This window comes from Myotis myotis, unplaced genomic scaffold (assembly GCF_014108235.1).
Source record: "Myotis myotis isolate mMyoMyo1 unplaced genomic scaffold, mMyoMyo1.p scaffold_m19_p_15, whole genome shotgun sequence".
NCBI lineage: Eukaryota > Metazoa > Chordata > Mammalia > Chiroptera > Vespertilionidae > Myotis > Myotis myotis.
The window spans coordinates 35,023,658-35,040,948 of record NW_023416319.1 but is presented as its reverse complement, the minus strand read 5'-3'; the positions used below and the strand labels follow the sequence as shown (position 1 = coordinate 35,040,948).

Below are 17,291 nucleotides of genomic sequence, written 5' to 3'. Positions count from 1 at the left end.
AGTACTTGGCACATAGTAGGTATGCAACGGATATTGGTGAAGTGCATGAATGGATTAAGGGCACAGTGTTAGGCAATGTGCTGGGCTCTAAGAATCCCCACGCAGCCTAACCTACAGTTCACCTACTGGATTGAACTTTAATCAATCCAGCTCCCCTGACAGGATAGAATGAAGGGGTTTAGAGAGAACCTTCATTTATTAAGAGGATTTTAAAAATCAAGTGAATACAGACTTATCCTGAACCTCATCCCACCATCCCTACCCCTAACCATCATTTTGCTTGTGATTTTTTTTTTCAATGGTCTGGCTCTTTCCTAGAGTGTGTTTTTTAATTGATTAAAAATATCTGTTTCACCCTCGAGAGAAATATGTTGATCTTGATAATGTAATGGGATATAACTTTCTTGCTTTTCTAGATGAAAATGCTAGGTGAAATATTAGCCAATAGGGACACAGATCCTTTCTTCTGGGGTGAACAAGAGTTTATTGTACTCATGAGTCCAAATAGTTTTTAATAACCCATTGAGTCCACTCAGCTACAAAAGGAGTTCAGAGTTATTTTAAAGTATCCTTTCAAGTTCTAAAAATAGAAAAGGAATCCACTAATCCTACCCTTTCCATATATCATGACCCTGTAAATTAATTTACAGTAGAAACATAAACATTCCTTTCATTAACCCTTGAGAGATGGTGCCCTAGCTTCCTATACTTCTGCCCAAGGAAGTCTGCTCTCCAGCCCTCTTTGTCTTACTGTCCTGGAAGCCAAGGCCATATGTTAATCATTACACATCCTACAGAGCACGTCCAGTACACCTCTACCAGCAGATTTATTTGAGTTTGGTTTACTGTGTTGTATGATGAACTTAACATTCTCTCTGTCCCTACTTTGGCAGCACATGTTAAAAAAGAGAGGGTACCAAGAGTGGTCTTGGTTAAATTACTCTCTAATGATAAACAGAACCTCTAGAAAATTTCCAGGACAAAGCAGTCCTCCGAAGTGAGATCTCTGCAGGTTAAGTTTTCTGCATAAACAGCCATAGACAAGGAGCACAACTTCTTTCCCACTTGGCTTCAATTAAAGGGAAATGTCTGCCTTGTTATCATTTGGGAGATCGGTGGGCACCACAGGCAGGCAGCAAAAGTCTGAATGTGGACAGGGGCCAGGAACAAAGCCATTTAAGCATCGAAATCCACTGTGACCATGAAACCTACTTTGGCAAGGAAAAAAATGTTTACTCACTTACAAATTCTCATGATCCTTAACAAAACAACTGCCTTTCCTTTCATTTCCAGCAAAACATGTGATGCTTAGAGGGGAAGAGGCAGAGTCCAGCTCATCTTTTATGCTTCAAACTAATTTTATTGGCCCTGCACTTTCTTTTGTAAATCAAGGTTTTTGTCCCTCTTCTGTTTCCCTCCTTCCCTTTGCTTTTACTTCTTTTGTCCATAATGTCATTATTTCTCCTCGGAAAGGGACAATTCAGTGCAGAGTCAGAAAAACTTCTTTAAAACATTATAAAAAGTAGAAAACTTTTCTTTTCTATTAAAGTTCTCATAAGAGTTTGGAGCCTTAGGGAAATAATTTCTTTATCATTCAACGAGCAAATCGATTTAGATGACTAGAAGTTGTCCAAGGTCTAATACTCTATAGAAACAGTAGAGAATCTTCATTTATCAAGAGGACTTTTTTTATTTTTTTAAATCAAGTGAATACAAACTTATTTTGAGCCTGGTGAGTGGGCTGTTACTACTCAATTTTAAGAGGATAAGAGAGGGGCCTATATCACTCACTCAGAGGAATAGAAAATCGGACAATTGAGCCTTAACTAAACCTGGGCTATTTTTGAAAGCCTAGCACTCTTTTCACTGCACCATGCTGTCCCCTCTGCCCACTAACAGAGTATATGTTTTAATATTGACATAGCCAACCTCTCCCTGGAGGTGAGAGCTCATGATGTTCTACACATGGACCAATGAGATGGCAATCTATCTCATTGGGTACTTTCCAGGTAAATCAACATATACTTTCTTCAACTCAATCCCATTTCTTCATCAAGAAATAACACACACACCCACACACCAACTCCAAAGAACTTTAGAAGCCCAACATATATCTCTTTGCAATGGAAAACTCAGAATGAAATAAACTATATATTTTATTAGTTTTTTTTTTAATGAAACATATCTTAATCCATTTAGTCCCATCCACTTTTTTTATCCTCACTCGAGGACATGTTCATTGATTTTTAGAGAGAGAGAGAGAGAGAGAGAGAGAGAGAGAGAGAGAGAGAGAGAAGTGTGAGGGAGAGACATCAATTGGTTGCCATAGCACTTGCCCTGAACCCACAACCTAGAAATGTACCCTGACTGGGACTTGAATCCAAGACCATTTGGTGTGTGGGATGACGCGCTAACCAACTGAGCCATACCGGCCAAGGCAGTCCCACCCACTTCTAAGGGCTGATTTCATCTAGTTTATGCATATTGGCTCCACCTTACATCTCTTTGATGGAAGCCAGTACCTTCAAGTTATCCATTTACCTACTGTACTGCGTGTGCCTTTGTTTGGCGTTAGCTGTCAACACTTTGAACATATGAAATCAATCTGTGTGACATTAATGTAAACATGGTGCATTACAAACTGGTGGACATTTCATTGTTCTAACAGGAAAAATAGACAATATGTTTGCATGCATGTGTTTTCCCTACAGCAAAGACAATAACACAATATAAATGGCAATATGTGTTTTACAAAAGAGGAAATGAATTATATAAAAGAGGTAAAAGCAAGGGGGAGGGCTGTGGGAGAATGCCTCATGTTAGGTGATTCTAACAGGGCAGTGGGGGGCAGGAATTATGCACAGGGTAAAGATTTTTATGAGAAAAATTGTCATTTAAAATGTCACTTTCCCCAAATGTTATTATAATCTCATTTCCTAATTGCATGAGCAATACCACCAGTTTTCACAGTGCTTTAATAAGGAGTCCAGTTGCTTTAATTTTAAATATAGTCAATTTCCTTGTGCGGAGAAAAGAGCACACTGTCTTTAAGAGCAGGGTGACTGACAAGACGGAAGAATGCGGACAGGATGTGGAGGCTGAAGCCTTTCAATCACCTACCATTAATATGATTCAATTTATGCTTATGTCATAGGTTTAGACACTGCACAGTGCTGTAAGCAAGGGAAGGACTTGAATAAAACAGTGAAGAAAGCAGATGGTATGCTATCAAAACCCTTCAAGCCTAAAATAACCTTTTCCAAGTAAGAAAGATAGTTAATTAAAACCAGGATATATTTACTCTGTTCGGAATATCTCAATGTAAATAAAAATCAAAACGACACTACTGTAATGTGAGACTAAATGATGAAATTCCATCTACGTTATTTTTCTTTAATAGTTTCTAATCAAACTTTTCATTAAACAGCTTCATAAAATTCCACAGAGAATTTATTTATAGGGACTCATGATAGATTTCAATGCCTTGCTTTTATTGATCAATTAAACTTGTTTATTCAGTGGACAACATTGAAAAGACAGGGGAGGGGGTTAGTGTCTGGGAAGTTGGGCAAGGTTGTCACACACACAGCGAAGCCCATTTTTCAGAGATGAACCCCGGGGCATGCAAGGAAGCTGTAGAAAAAGTGGGGCATCCCAGCCCAAGAAGGGACATTCAGGTCTAGTTCCAAAGCCACCGCTTAGGCTCATCCCAGCCCTGGTCCACAGACTCAGGTTCATGTCTCCCTGGTAGAGAGAGCATCCGGCCATTTAAAAACCCACTGAGGGTGATAACTAAGGGCAAAGAACCTAAGCGAGGCCAACAGTGGACCAGGGTGAAGGCAGCAATTCCTAACATGGAGAGTCAGGACGTGAATTTTATTTTATTAATTAATTAAGTAACTAATTAATTACTTTTTATTGATTTTAGAGAAAGAAGGAGAAAGAGAAAAACACTGAGGTGAGAGAGAAACATTGATTGGCTGCTTCCCTGCACCAGAGATCAGAGCGGAAACCTGGACATGTGCCCTGACGGGGAATCAAACTGGCAACCTTTTGGTGCGTGGGATGATGCTCAACCAATTGAGCCACCTGGGCCAGGGCTGGACATGCATTTTAAATGATCTAGATATTTCTAAAAGGTTTCCAATAACCTCTTTGCTTATCCCCTAAAACCAGATCCAGTCCTGCCTTTTCCTTACGGCTTCCCTCTCTCCATGGTCAGGATCTCCAATCACTTCACCCCTCCCACCCCCAACGCACTATGAAATTCCTCCTGCACTTGCTTTCTGTAACACTCACCAAACCCTTAATCACTGACTTTCTTGTAACATTAGTTAACTTTCAGGTGCGTTACTCCTGTCTTCCCCAATTAGATTTTAAATCCTCAAAACTAGCAGGGACTGTGCTTTATTTACCTTTTTAACACCCCTCCCAGCTCTACTCCATAATCTCATTTAATAGAAGAAAGCAAGAAATATATTAGTTAATAAAATAAACATTATTTAATCATAGGAAAGTAGACACTGTCCTTTTGAGAAGGGCCTCGGAGGTATTTTATGACAATTTATGAATTTCATGTGTCAAAGGTGTAGCTGCTAAATGCTATAAACCCTTTGCCATCAGCTCCACCATTCATCCACCTGGTGATATGGCTAATAAAATTTGATTTTTACAGCCGGGGCATACTGTTACCTAAATTACATCTGACCAATTACTGAAGTCACCGAGCGTGTGGTACAGAATATATACTGTGTGGAAATTCATCTGTGGGCCCCCTGGCACTTGCGGTAATCTGACAGCAGTGTTTCAGTCATCTGGCAGTGTTTAATATTAGGAACATTTGTTTAATGCTAGTCACTAATTAAATTTATGTTCTTCCACCAACTGTTACTTGGTTGGAGAAACCCAACCCCACGTTTTAACAAACCCTTTAACTCATGTTGATTTCTAATACAACCAGTTGGAGGTTTAAATGTGAGTTCTCTGGAAATTTAGGGTGTGAGCAAAAGTGGAAGGTGGGGGAGGTATCCTGGTGAAAGTGTTCAAATCAGGACAAAATAAGCTTTTGGGGTTCACTTACTAAAATGCAGTACTCTAAGTACAAAGTATTTGAAGTATAAATGTAACTTAAAAAAATCTAGTATTCTAATGATTAAACTAGCCATCTAGAAGCTCTTTAAAGGCACCTTTATTCCAAAAGAAAGCTTCTGCTTTAAGAGGCTGGAGAAGAAAAAGAGCATTAAAATTAGCTATACCGGAGGAAAGTCCAAGAAAACATTCAAGTCAGATGCTTGTGTCTGTGAGAACATTTAAAACCAATTTAGTAACTTAACTATTGTGATCACTGTTAAACTGGAATTTCTTTCTATTACCAATTCTAGATGCAAAAGCTTTGAAACTCAATGACTAATAATTCCTAAATTAGCTCAAAAGGCTGAAACATTTTTTTCATTATATTACATGGTGAAACTCTAATTTTGAGTACTCTTAAGGGCGGGAAAGCATTCTTTGAGTTTTATTTTGTGTCAGGAATTTATAGACCTCTTTAGGGCCAAGCAGGATAGAGGGCATGGAAGAAGAAAAACTCAGGATGGAAGTATTGAAAAGGGAAGATTTGTAAATGCTGATATGAAAAGAGAGGGTATTTTTTTTTAAATGTATTGGATACATTCATCCAGCTAAAAATACAGGTTTTTTGAATATTAAAAATATAACAATAGCTCTGGCTGGGTAGCTCCACTGGGTAGAGCATCATCGCCATACATCAAGCTTACGGATTCGATCTCAGATCAGGGCACATGCAAGAATCAACCAATGAGTGTACAAAAGAGTGGAACAACAAATCAATGTTTCTCTCTCTCAAATCAATCAATAAAATTTTTTAAATATGACAATAAATTCTTCTTGGAAGAAGGAAAATACAACTTGTATAAACACTATGACTCTCTTACAGACTCACTGACAGCCATTTGACAAACCAGAGATGTGAACGGCATCTAAAAAAACAGTCAGTAAAAAAATGTCATGTCCAATTAACTTAGGTCCCGTTCCTCTCTTTCTTCCCTTCCTTCTAGGGTCATCATATTCCATCCCCTCATCCACACCCTTCCTCTGCTAGACACCTCCTTCAATATCCCTTCCACAGAAACCACAGGGCTGCTGAAGTCATGAATAATCAGATTGGAGAGGCCAGAGTGGATTTCCAAAGCCATGCCAAGGCCTGTAATGGTTAAGCAGAATACTCTGAATCTGAATAATCTGCAAACCAGGGATCCTTGAGAAAATGTTAGCCAATAGAACCAAGGAATGTTCCAGCTCAAGGGACCACATGCACTCTGTAGGCCAGAGTCTCAACTTCTTTGCAACCCAGGTACCCATGAGGGTGGTCATCATACTGGCCACTCAATGGTGGCAGTTCCCAGGGGAGGGAGACGGTGAGGCTGGGGGTTGTTCACGTCTCAGTAACTATAGCAATTCTCAGGGAACACGTGTATTTTGATAAAGTGCCCCCAGGGCATTCTAATATCCCTGCCCAGTGAGAAGCACCGATATGATCCAATCTCTTCAACAAACAGATGAGAAAGATGTGAGAGATGAGATCTTGGCTTGCCTCCAGTCATGCAAGGTCTTCCAAATGGATGATACATCTTTTCCTCCTTCCCTTCTATCTACAGAGATAAATGACCAATCAGCTGGGCAGAGGTGCAGATAAAGATATGCGTGCATATATTCATCTTTGGTGAGCACAGCATATAAAGATATATGGATATACAGATATAGACCTATTTCTTCATATACTGTGCCCACCAAAGATGAATATTTATGTAAATATACATACATATATATGAAAAAAAAATCTAGGGGCATGGGGATCTGTTATCTATCTATCTACCTATTCACCTTCTAGTATGAAAATAGTTACAACTGGTGCATTTTCACAGTTCCTTATAACACTGAAAAGTGAGTATCAGTTAAATAAAAAAAAAAAACCCACAAAAAACAGTATCTGAATAGCCAGAGCCTTTTAAGAAAAAACTAACATGGACGCTTCCTGTCCTAAAGTCCAATTTCAAGGTCGACCAAGCAACTTCAGACTCTATATTGAACAACAAATTCTAAATAATAATCTTTTACCCTAGTAAACAGAGGCTGCCAAGGAAGGCAGTGATGCCTTATGCCGCACTAATTTGGGGGATGGGAGGGGTAGGGTGGCCCATTAGGCCTGTGAAAATAAACCCTGTTCCCCATCACTGCTCTTCACAAGAACTGAAATCAAGTAGACACGCACGCACAAGTTTCATGTAGGAAAAAAAAAAAAAAAAGACTTACCAAACTCATCACATATACTCTCATTTTCTATGAGAGTAGGGTGGTCAAAGGTGTCCCGGCAGTACAGGATCTGGGGGTTCTTGCTGACCACTGCGATGCCTCCCAGGGCTAACGCGAACTGGTCCGTTAGAATAGAAGACGGCTTATCTTGGATGCGTTTCAGCATCGAGCGGTACCGGCAGTACTGGGGGTAGCTGAGCACGATCACGTTCGTTTCTTCCTCGTCCTCTCCTAGACGACAAACAAGAAAAACACGTCCATTACCCTCTTCCCTCCAACTGTCATGGCCATGGCATAATTTCAATAGTCTCTTCTGGGTTTTGTAGTAAAAATAGAGTCTTCCACAAGACTCTTAATACCAGTTCATCTTCATTACAGACTGGCGAATGCACCCTCCCAGCCCCACCTCCTCAGTCCAGAGCCCCCCAAAAGCCTCAGGCTACCTGGAGAGAAAAGAAAAGGTGGAGAAAATAAACAGAGGAATGGCCATATAGATGGATTAAGCAATTTGGGGGGTAACCAGCAAGCAGCAGAAACAAAGGAAACTCTTTTGAAAGAATTGGATATATATTTTAAGCATTAAAGTCATCCTTATAGGAAAAATCAGAATTTTGTTGAGCTTGTTATGCTTATTTCCACAGCCTGGTATGGCTCTTTTTATTTTTATTATATCATCTTTCAGTGCTTGGAGGCTCGAAATGTCATCTGGCCCCCAGAAGATGTCCAAAGAGCCCTGACCAGTCTGCAGACTGAAGGGTCCCAGGTTTGATTCCAGTCAAGGGCATGTACCTTGGTTGCGGGCACATCCCCAGTAGGGGTTGTGCAGAGGCAGCTGATCGATGTTTCTCTCTCATTGATGTTTCTAATTCTCTATCCCTCTCCCTTCCTCTCTGTAAAAAATCAATAAAATATATTAAAAAAAAAAAGATGTCCAAAGAGCATCATCATCTGCTTTGGTGGTTAGCGCTATTCAACACATATTTCTGGTTCTCCCTCCCTCCCTCTCTCTTTTTAAAAAATGTATCTTTGTTGTTGAAAGTATTACAGATATCCCTCTTCCCCCCCCCCCACCACATTGATCCCTTCTAACCCCACCCCCGCCCCACCCCCAGGCCTTCACCACACTATTGTTTGTCTGTGTCCATGGGTCATGCATATATGCACACAAGTTCTTTGGTTAGTCTTCACTGGAGTCAAGTGGTTACATGACTTGTCTTGGCCAATGAAATATGACAGAGGTAAGTGGCTCCTTTAAGAGCCAGTGTTTGACCACCCTCCTCCTCTTCTCTGAACATCTGTAATGTTTCAGAGAGTGGCAACTCTGCCAGTCTGGGTCTTAGAGTGAGAATACCATGGAGCAGAGTTCCTGCTTGATCCTAAATGGATGTATAAGCAGAAAAGAAGCTTTCTGTATTTTATTTTGAGTGAGACTGTGCCTTGGGGTTTATCGGTTTTTGCAGCACGGTCTATCCCACCTTGATTGATACATCCACCTTCTCTGCCCTCCCCTCATCCCAGACCCCCTATCTTCTAATGTTCCTCAAACCCATCTGGTAACTTGGCACGTCTCAGGGAACCACACTGAGAGGACTCCCCAAAGCAACCTTGTGAAAGAACCAAGTTAACTCAGGAGAAAGTCTCAGCAATGTTAAAGAAGCCCCCTCTCGCCCTGATCTTAGTGCTTACTTACACCGCACTGTACCAAGTGCTTATTTCTAAAAACCAGATTCTGCATGGACGAATCCTTCCTTCATCTTAGGCTCGAGAAATGGCAAACACCCTTCCCCCCCTTTGGTAGCCTGCCACCCGCACAATGGCATGCTGAATTTAGGCTCCATGACCCACTTTGCCATCTCTCTCTATAACCACACCACCAGGGCATTTGTGAGCAATTCCCAGACATGTCACTTGCTTATCCAAAGGGGAAAATACTCAATATTTTGAGCCCTTCCCATGCTGCAGGGAATTGCACAAGACAGTTGTTAAGGATCCCAACATGATCGTGGCCATCTGGTAACCAGTGGGAGACGAATGAGTGAGGACAGAACATAATGATGGAACATAACCAGCACCAATGGAAGGTGCATGTGTGACCTTTTCAGATGGGGGGCCAATACCCAGATGTATTTCTAATTATGTTCACTTAGTTCCTCAGGCTGGAGGCTTCTTCGAGAACGGAGATGTTTAGCTGCTTTCAAGATGACATCTATTAACAGTTTACATTTCTTAGACTCCTGCCTGGTTTGTGGGTAGCCACTTTGTCAGCTGGCACACTTAAAAGGAAGCATGTTTACATCGAAGGTATGTCCTCCAGTGAAAAGAAGTTTGAGATGTTGATATATGTCCCAAGACATGCCAATTTGAGATTTTTACAGCAGACCAAGACATCTCTGCTTTCTATAGAGTTAAACCACAAAAAAATATTTAGTGGAAATATTCAGCAAATATTATCAGAATTTCAGAGTATCTAAGTACTATTTGTAGAAACAGACTCCAATGTGTCAATTTGTATTATTACATGCTATTTGTCCAAGATGATCAAGATCTGCCCAAGATTGTGCAAGATGAGAGAGAGGGGTATAACTATGAAGCCCCAGGAATTATTTCAGCAGGCTCAGCTCCTAGTACTATCTCCTGTACATAGGAAACACTGCGCAAATACTTGTTGATTCTAAAATTCTATCTCAGTTGTGCTTTGGCTTTCTGCGATGGTGCGAAAGCTGCCCTAGTTTCTCTAAGTGTTCTTGAAATGAAATAGAGAAAGTTGAGCCTTTCAGATTGAGTGAGGGAGAAAGACTGGATACGTCAGAGTTAGTGTTATAGCAGATGTTGTCACCTGGACCCTTGGGACCACTTCACTCCCTTCCAATCCCTTCATTCTCCTTTTGGTTTGTTCTGACCATTTTTCATGAGGATGCTATCTCTAATACTTTCCAATTCTCTGGATGGAATTAGCTTCCTAGCTATCTCCTGTACTTTGAAATGGCTCCTTTTTTCCCTTTCTCCCTTCTTCCCCTTCCTCTTCCCTTCCCCTTTCCCTCCTCTTCCCCTCCCCTCTCCTCTCCTCTCTCCTCTCTTCTCCCCTCCCCTCCTCTTCCCTCCCCTCCCCTCCCTTCTCCTCTCCTTTCTCCTTTCCACCTCATCCTGGCTTGAAACCTTTATCCCTCTTTCTTCACACATTTCCTAAACACAGCAACCATGCTAGCTTTTTGCATAGACTTATAGAAATTTATTTAGTTTGCATTTTGATCTCTCTCTCAGAATTATATATAAGTTATCTAAATTCTGTTTTCAGGTATATGTTCTCATCCAAACCACCATTGTACCTGGAACAGAATACAGGACCAAATTCCCTTCTCTTTGCCACTTTCCCAGGATTGTTGCAGGGATCACAGAAGATAGCAAATGAAAAGAAAGCTCTCAACCAAAAATATGAAGGGCTGAAGGACAGTTTTCCTGTTTATGAAGCAGAACAAATACTATTGTGATTTCTGGTATTACTAATAAATCAACTACAATGTACAAATGTGTTTCTCGTAACCTATCTCTTTTGTTCCTCACACAACCTATTAGTAACACTACTACCTATTAATATCCCCCAATTTAGAGATGGGAAAACTGAGATTCAGACACCCACGGGGCTAGTCCAGGATCTCCAAGAATTAGAAAGTGATGGAGATGAGACTATAACCCTATCTTTTAACTCTAACTGTGATGAGCACTAATAAAATAATAATAATAATAATAATAATAATAATAATAATAATAATAATAATAAAGGTTTGACTTATTCACAATATTAAGGATAAGCATGTGGGCTCCTGATCAAGTAAAATATGAGCCTTCCGTTGCATGGAGAACTGTAGAATTCAGCCGGTGATGAGCCAGAATTCTCCTACTCTGTTTAAGTTAGCTTGTTATTATTTTGGAACACTGCAATTCCCACTGTAACGACTTAACATTACTGACACACCTTTCATGCATATCAACTTTCCATTTTCTACCCACGTGACAGGAAAGAAAGCCAACTCCCATTGTGCAAACCTAGAACCCCTGCTTCACATTAACCTCTTTCCACACTAAGAGGCCAGAGGCACAGTTGGGACCTGGTCTACAGTGGCAGCGCTGAGTGATGCCAAAACATAAATTATGATAATGTTGTTGCTTATGAACAGAACCACCCATTTAGACCAGGACTTTGGCATTGTTTGAACAGAGGCAAATTTCCAACCTTACAATTAGATTTCCCCAGAGGAGTTGCCTTCAGTATTTACAAAAACCACAGAAAGCCCAGGAGACCCTCAGGACTCCTGTGAAGGTGAACAAATCATTCTTGGGGAGAGTGAAGAGAAGTTCCAGGGTAAAGGTGAGACTTGGAGGAACCAACCATCCCTCTGGGTCAAAGTTTCACTGAGTGAAGACACCCTGACTCTCCCTAGGAGTCTAAGCAGACATATTTATTTAACGGGAGGAACACTTTTTCCCTCCTCTAGACACAGTGAGGTCACCTTAATATGAAAGGTATATATACCAGAGTATAAAATCATGAGTTTGGGAGAGCTTCCTTGATCTAAAACTCTATGATCCTATAACTCCCTCCTAAGCCTTTGCATTAAATTAACTTCCTCCTGATACAGCTACAAAAATACTAAATTGTCCAACAGCTGTCATATTTTATTTTGCCCGAGTACACGAAGAAACAAAGCCAAACAAATCTTTCAAGAATTCTTATTGAAATGCCTCAGCTACTTCTTTCCTCCTGATGCATTTCAGATACACATAAACAAACTCTCCTGTGTAAAGTTTCCCATGAAACAGAGCGGCCTGCAAATGCTGTGTAGGACATTTTCCCTTTCCCAATTCATCACGGGGCTAGCAGATAAAGTGAAGAGTGAATAAAGAATGGATAAACTGCACGTTTGGTTAGCAAAACACAAACAAAGTGTTCTCGGAACAAAGATTTTCTTTCAACCACGCCCACATAGGAAAGAAATCAAAGTATTACCCTAAGGAATCTTCTCTAACACACTCTAGTCAGTGGTTGCTGGTTGGGTTATGTATACATTACTTGATTTCTGTCAACAGAAAATGATCAGCAATAAATTGCTGGTACCAAAGACTGAAATTTAAAACCACAATTATGATATCCTATTAAAATGTCATCTCATTCTCCCCCTCCATGAGAAAAAAAAAAGTGAATATGCCTATTTTTAAATGAAATATTCAAAGGGAATAAGAGAACCAAAATTACTAAACCTCATTTCAACTCCGGTGAAAAGAACTTTGCCTATTAAAACTTAATACCTAAAGTACACGGCTTGTAATGCTCAACCAAAATTACTCTAATCCTGCGCTTATATCATAATTACACGTTTTGTTAACCTCTCTCAATGTCAATTTTTCACCTATTTATATATTTTCAAAGTCCAAAACAGAATTCCACAGAGAAACTGTAATTATAATGCGAGGCTCCACCCAAGCTTTTCAAACAGTAACTGTATACCATTGCTTTAATGCTCAGAGTTAGCTGCGGGTAGGGTAGGGGTGGGGGGTGCGGGGAGAGGGTAAGAGCAGGCATTCATTCTGAATAGCATGTTGCTCAAGTTGTCTTTGTACAAAGAGAGATGCATGAAATAGCAAACACAATGAATTAATGGAGCATTGACTTTCAAATATCCATAATGCTATTTTCTTTAAAAAAAAAAAAAAAAAAAAAAAGATAATGGTGGCCAAACGCACAGAAGGCTGAAAACATAAATTCCAGAGGAGAAATGTGCTTTTATCTCCTCCACGACAATTTAGAAATGTAACTTTCTTTTTCATTCTGGGAGGAGGAGGCAAGGCTTGCTTCAGAAACATCACACCATTATGCTTACTGAAAACCACTGTAATCTACTTCTAACATCAGTAAGCTGTAAAAAAAAATATTTCAAAAAAAAACCCTTCACACCAGGATTTTATAGAGCCTGGTGGAAAAAGTATGCATGTTCCTTCCTGCACCTAATTACCTCAACTGAAAAATCTGCCAAGTATTTTGCCCTTTAGTTCTCTTAATCGTATTAGGGCAAATGCATTTGGATGCCAATAGAAACAAGCATTTAAAGATTTTCACTTAAAAGATTCCAAATATGTATGAAGGCTACTTTTGAGACACAATGTCTCTCAACCTTCAAAGACAACATACAATATTCTTTTTAAAAAAATTTTTATTGTTGAAAACTGTACATATGTCTCCTCTCTCCACCACCCCCCCCATGACCTCTCCCCGCCTGCTCCCTCCCCCCAGCATTTCCAAGCAAATATGAATTTGTTCATGTTATGAAACTTGATGTCTGGTTTTGAGACAATTTAAGTAAAATAATATCAATATGAGAGGCTCTTGCAATGATTTATGCTTCTTTCTGTTACTTTATTACATTAGACATTCCTTTCTCAAAGCTTTATACTTTTCGCTGTGCTCCTAGCAACCAAAGGCAAAGCATCAACTTTATATACCTGGCACTAGTCCAATTCTTACTGCTATTGACAATGGTAATGAAGTTTCCATTTAATTGCTGCTCTGTTGTGACACTGAATATTTGTCATAATTAGGCATTTCCTATTTTCCATCCATTCATTTTTGATTATTACTGAAAATAATTTTTCTTTATTCCAGAAAACCAAAGTATGAAAATTCTACAGATAAGAGTAGCTACAGCTGTTACTATCATTATCAACATTGTAACATGCAGTAAAAAAATAAAAAGAAAAAAGAATATAATTTCTCGGAAGGTAATTTTCCTTTCAGTTTAAGTGCTCTTATTCATCTTACAGTTACTCAATGATTTCCTGTTCTAATTACAGGACATTATACAGAAAGACATTTATAAAAGGAAAATTCATGTGACTCAATAGCTTGAATGGGTTGAAAGTGCTTAAAATTCCAAAGTTGTGTATCAACTTTATCAATTCCCGATTACAACTCTGTGTAAATGTGTAATGTGCCCCACCACATTTGTAAATCTCTCTTAAGGCAGTAAACTTAGTCCCCAAAGTTAGTACACATCAAAGGGAAAAATACATTTGCAGTTAAACTGATGTTGAGGAGTTGGGGTGGGGGAAGATCAGGGTTTTGTGTTTTTTTTTGTTTTTTGTCTGTTCCCCGCCACCCCCCACCCCCCCATCAAAGCTGTTAAATTGGAGGCATGCCAAGGCAAGGAGTGGAAAATATTAATAATGAAAATAAATTAAATGCCTGATTAAAAGGGAGAGAGAACAAGATTCCATCCGGAATAGAAATGAAAATGCCACAAACTATTTCATAAAAACATACGGTGACGTAAATTACACATCAGTATTGCACTGTTGTGGTTATTTTGAGAAATGGTTTGTACTGTAAGTCAGCTGGTGCTGCCCCACCCTTAATGATTTTGTAATTCTCTACACAGTAAGCAAGGGGGGGGGGGCAGCTCTGAGATGGCTAAGACAGAAAACAGACCCAGCCATACAGAACTGGCAATAAAAAGATAATGTACTTTTAACATAACAGAACAAGAAGATTGGCTTTATTAACTAAAAAAAAACTACTTTAAATGGTCCCTAGCTTGCCATTTGTTTTGATAAATGGAAAGACAGATCTTCCCAGGACGGGCAACAAAAACATCGCTGGAGAACTTATAAAAAAGAAAATGTGGGAAAATATATCAGTGCGTGGTTGCAAACAGAACAAAGAATATTCCAAATGCAAGACCCAGGGTTTTAACCGTGCTGTTTCCAAGAGCAAGCCACTTCAAATAGACGGGCACACAAATATAGACACATGTATTAATGCTAATATCAGTTTTGCCCTGACTGTTGCTTCCTCACTCAAGAAAGAAAACAACGCAACTCAAGCAAAGCCAACGCTGCCCTCACTGAGTAACACATGATCCCACTGGGAAGCAAGCCAGCCCCGCCTCCCTGAGTTCTAAGGCACACTCAGGAGCCGCTCTAGATTTCATCTTGAGAACTTTGCATCTTATTTTCATAGGGCTCGTCTCAGCCAAACTGAAATGACACACAGAACAGGCATTATGCAATAAGTATATCTGCTGGTGAGACCACAGGGCCGGACTGACATGTAGGTGAACTGGTGACCACATTGGAGATGTGATTATAAGGGGCCTGACATATCTTAATATGCTTCCCCTTCACAAGGTTGACTGTTAAGCTAGAGTCAGCTATTCATTTTAGTATAAATGAGTTTCAGTATCCGAAAAAGAAAATAAAGCGAGCCCACAAGAACACCAGGAAGCCAGGGTTTAGACAAAACCCCCCCTCTCACACTGTGCCAGGAGTTTTCTCAGACATTAACTTACACATTCATTTATTTACTAGTGACCCAGGTAAGGCTATTATATTGGATTTGAACTTAATTAAACTCAACTTTTCTTGTTTTACAAGGAGCTACTCACACCAGTCCCCTGGTTATCATAAACCAAATTTGCTCCAAGAGAAGCAAACTTGAACATTATTAGCACAACTGGCCTTAATCGTAATAATAACTCCTGCCATTTTTCCTCTTAGAGCATCCACACGGCTTTTTATTTTTTGAGTTGTGCCTTGTGCCTGCCATCATTGCACTCCCATTACTGCGGCAGCTACATACACACACCCTTTACATTTGAGAGATCCTCCTGAGCCCCCAAAGTCATGAATAACAGTATTGAAGGTGTGCAACTGGGCAGATCAATAGCTAAATGATTAACTTCTACCCATCAGCCTCTTAGTGTGTAAGATACAAACGTATGCCTTAACAAAATAACTAATCACTACTGTCATGGATATTATTTCACAACATTGATCAGGCTAAGTAAATCTTATACTTTCCAACATGGTTTATATCAGGAAGAAAAAAAAAGTGCATGGAGAACTAAACACCAAACAATGTCGGATTGACCAATGCCTACCATTTTGGAGACATTTTACACACACACACACACACACACACACACACACACACACACACACACTAAAACTGTGTGGCCATTAAAAACAATAAAATCAAAAAAATCAAATAACATTTCAGATTATGTGAAGATGCTTCTGTCATATTAAGCGGAAAAAAAGGGAAAGTATCAAATAATATATTCTGCCCCATCCATGTCTTTTGTTTAATAGCATTACTGAGACATAATTCACATACCGGACGATTCATCCATTGAAAGTGTACAGGCTTTTAGTATACTCAGCGTTGTACATCTGTCACTACAATTAAATTTAGAACATTTTCATTATCCCATAAAAAAACCTTAAACTCTCCTGCTCCCACACCTCTTGCCCCTCACCAGCTCCTGACAACCACTGACCTAATTTCTGTCTCTATGGATTTGCCTACTCTGAACATTGAATACAAATGGAATGATACAATCTGTGGTTCTTTGTTACTGGCTTCTTTCATTAAGCATGTTTTCAAGGCCCATATACATTGTAGAGCACATTGGTATTGTATTTTTTGTTGTTGCTGAATAATATTCCATTGTATGGATATGCCGCATTTCATTTAACCATTCTATCAGAGGATGAAACGTTTGGGATGTTTCTACTTTTTGGTTATTATGAATAATAGTGCTATCAGAAAACAACATTTGTGTAAACATGTGTATGGTCATATGTTTTCATTTCCCTTGTGTATATACCTAGGAAAGGAACTGCTGAATCACATGCTAATTCTATATTCACACTCTGGAGGGACAGCCAGCTGTTTTCCAAAGTGGCTGTGCCATCTCACATTCTCTCCAACAGCATATGAGGTTTCTGGTATCTCCACAGCCTCTCCAACACTTGTTATTATTGATCTTCTTGAAAGCCATCCTGGGGATGTGAAGTGGTAGCTCATGTTGTCTTCTTTAATATTTAAAAATTGTAACAGTGGGTCCCTCTAGGGTTTGAAATTATCTGTGATTCTTATGTTCTCCTTTGTTTGCCTGCATTTTAACTGTGCA

At 39.6% G+C, this 17,291-nt stretch overlaps 1 protein-coding gene across 3 annotated transcripts in view; it reads right to left on the bottom strand.

Annotated features, from left to right (window-relative positions):
- ARID5B (AT-rich interaction domain 5B) overlaps nucleotides 1–17,291 on the bottom strand; it is a 178,415-nt gene that overhangs the window by 85,406 nt on the left and 75,718 nt on the right. For all 3 annotated transcript variants that reach the window (XM_036336832.1, XM_036336831.1, XM_036336833.1), the window contains one exon: nucleotides 7,330–7,560. In XM_036336832.1, the coding sequence (XP_036192725.1) occupies nucleotides 7,330–7,560 (231 nt within the window). The remainder of the gene's footprint in view (nucleotides 1–7,329; nucleotides 7,561–17,291) is intronic.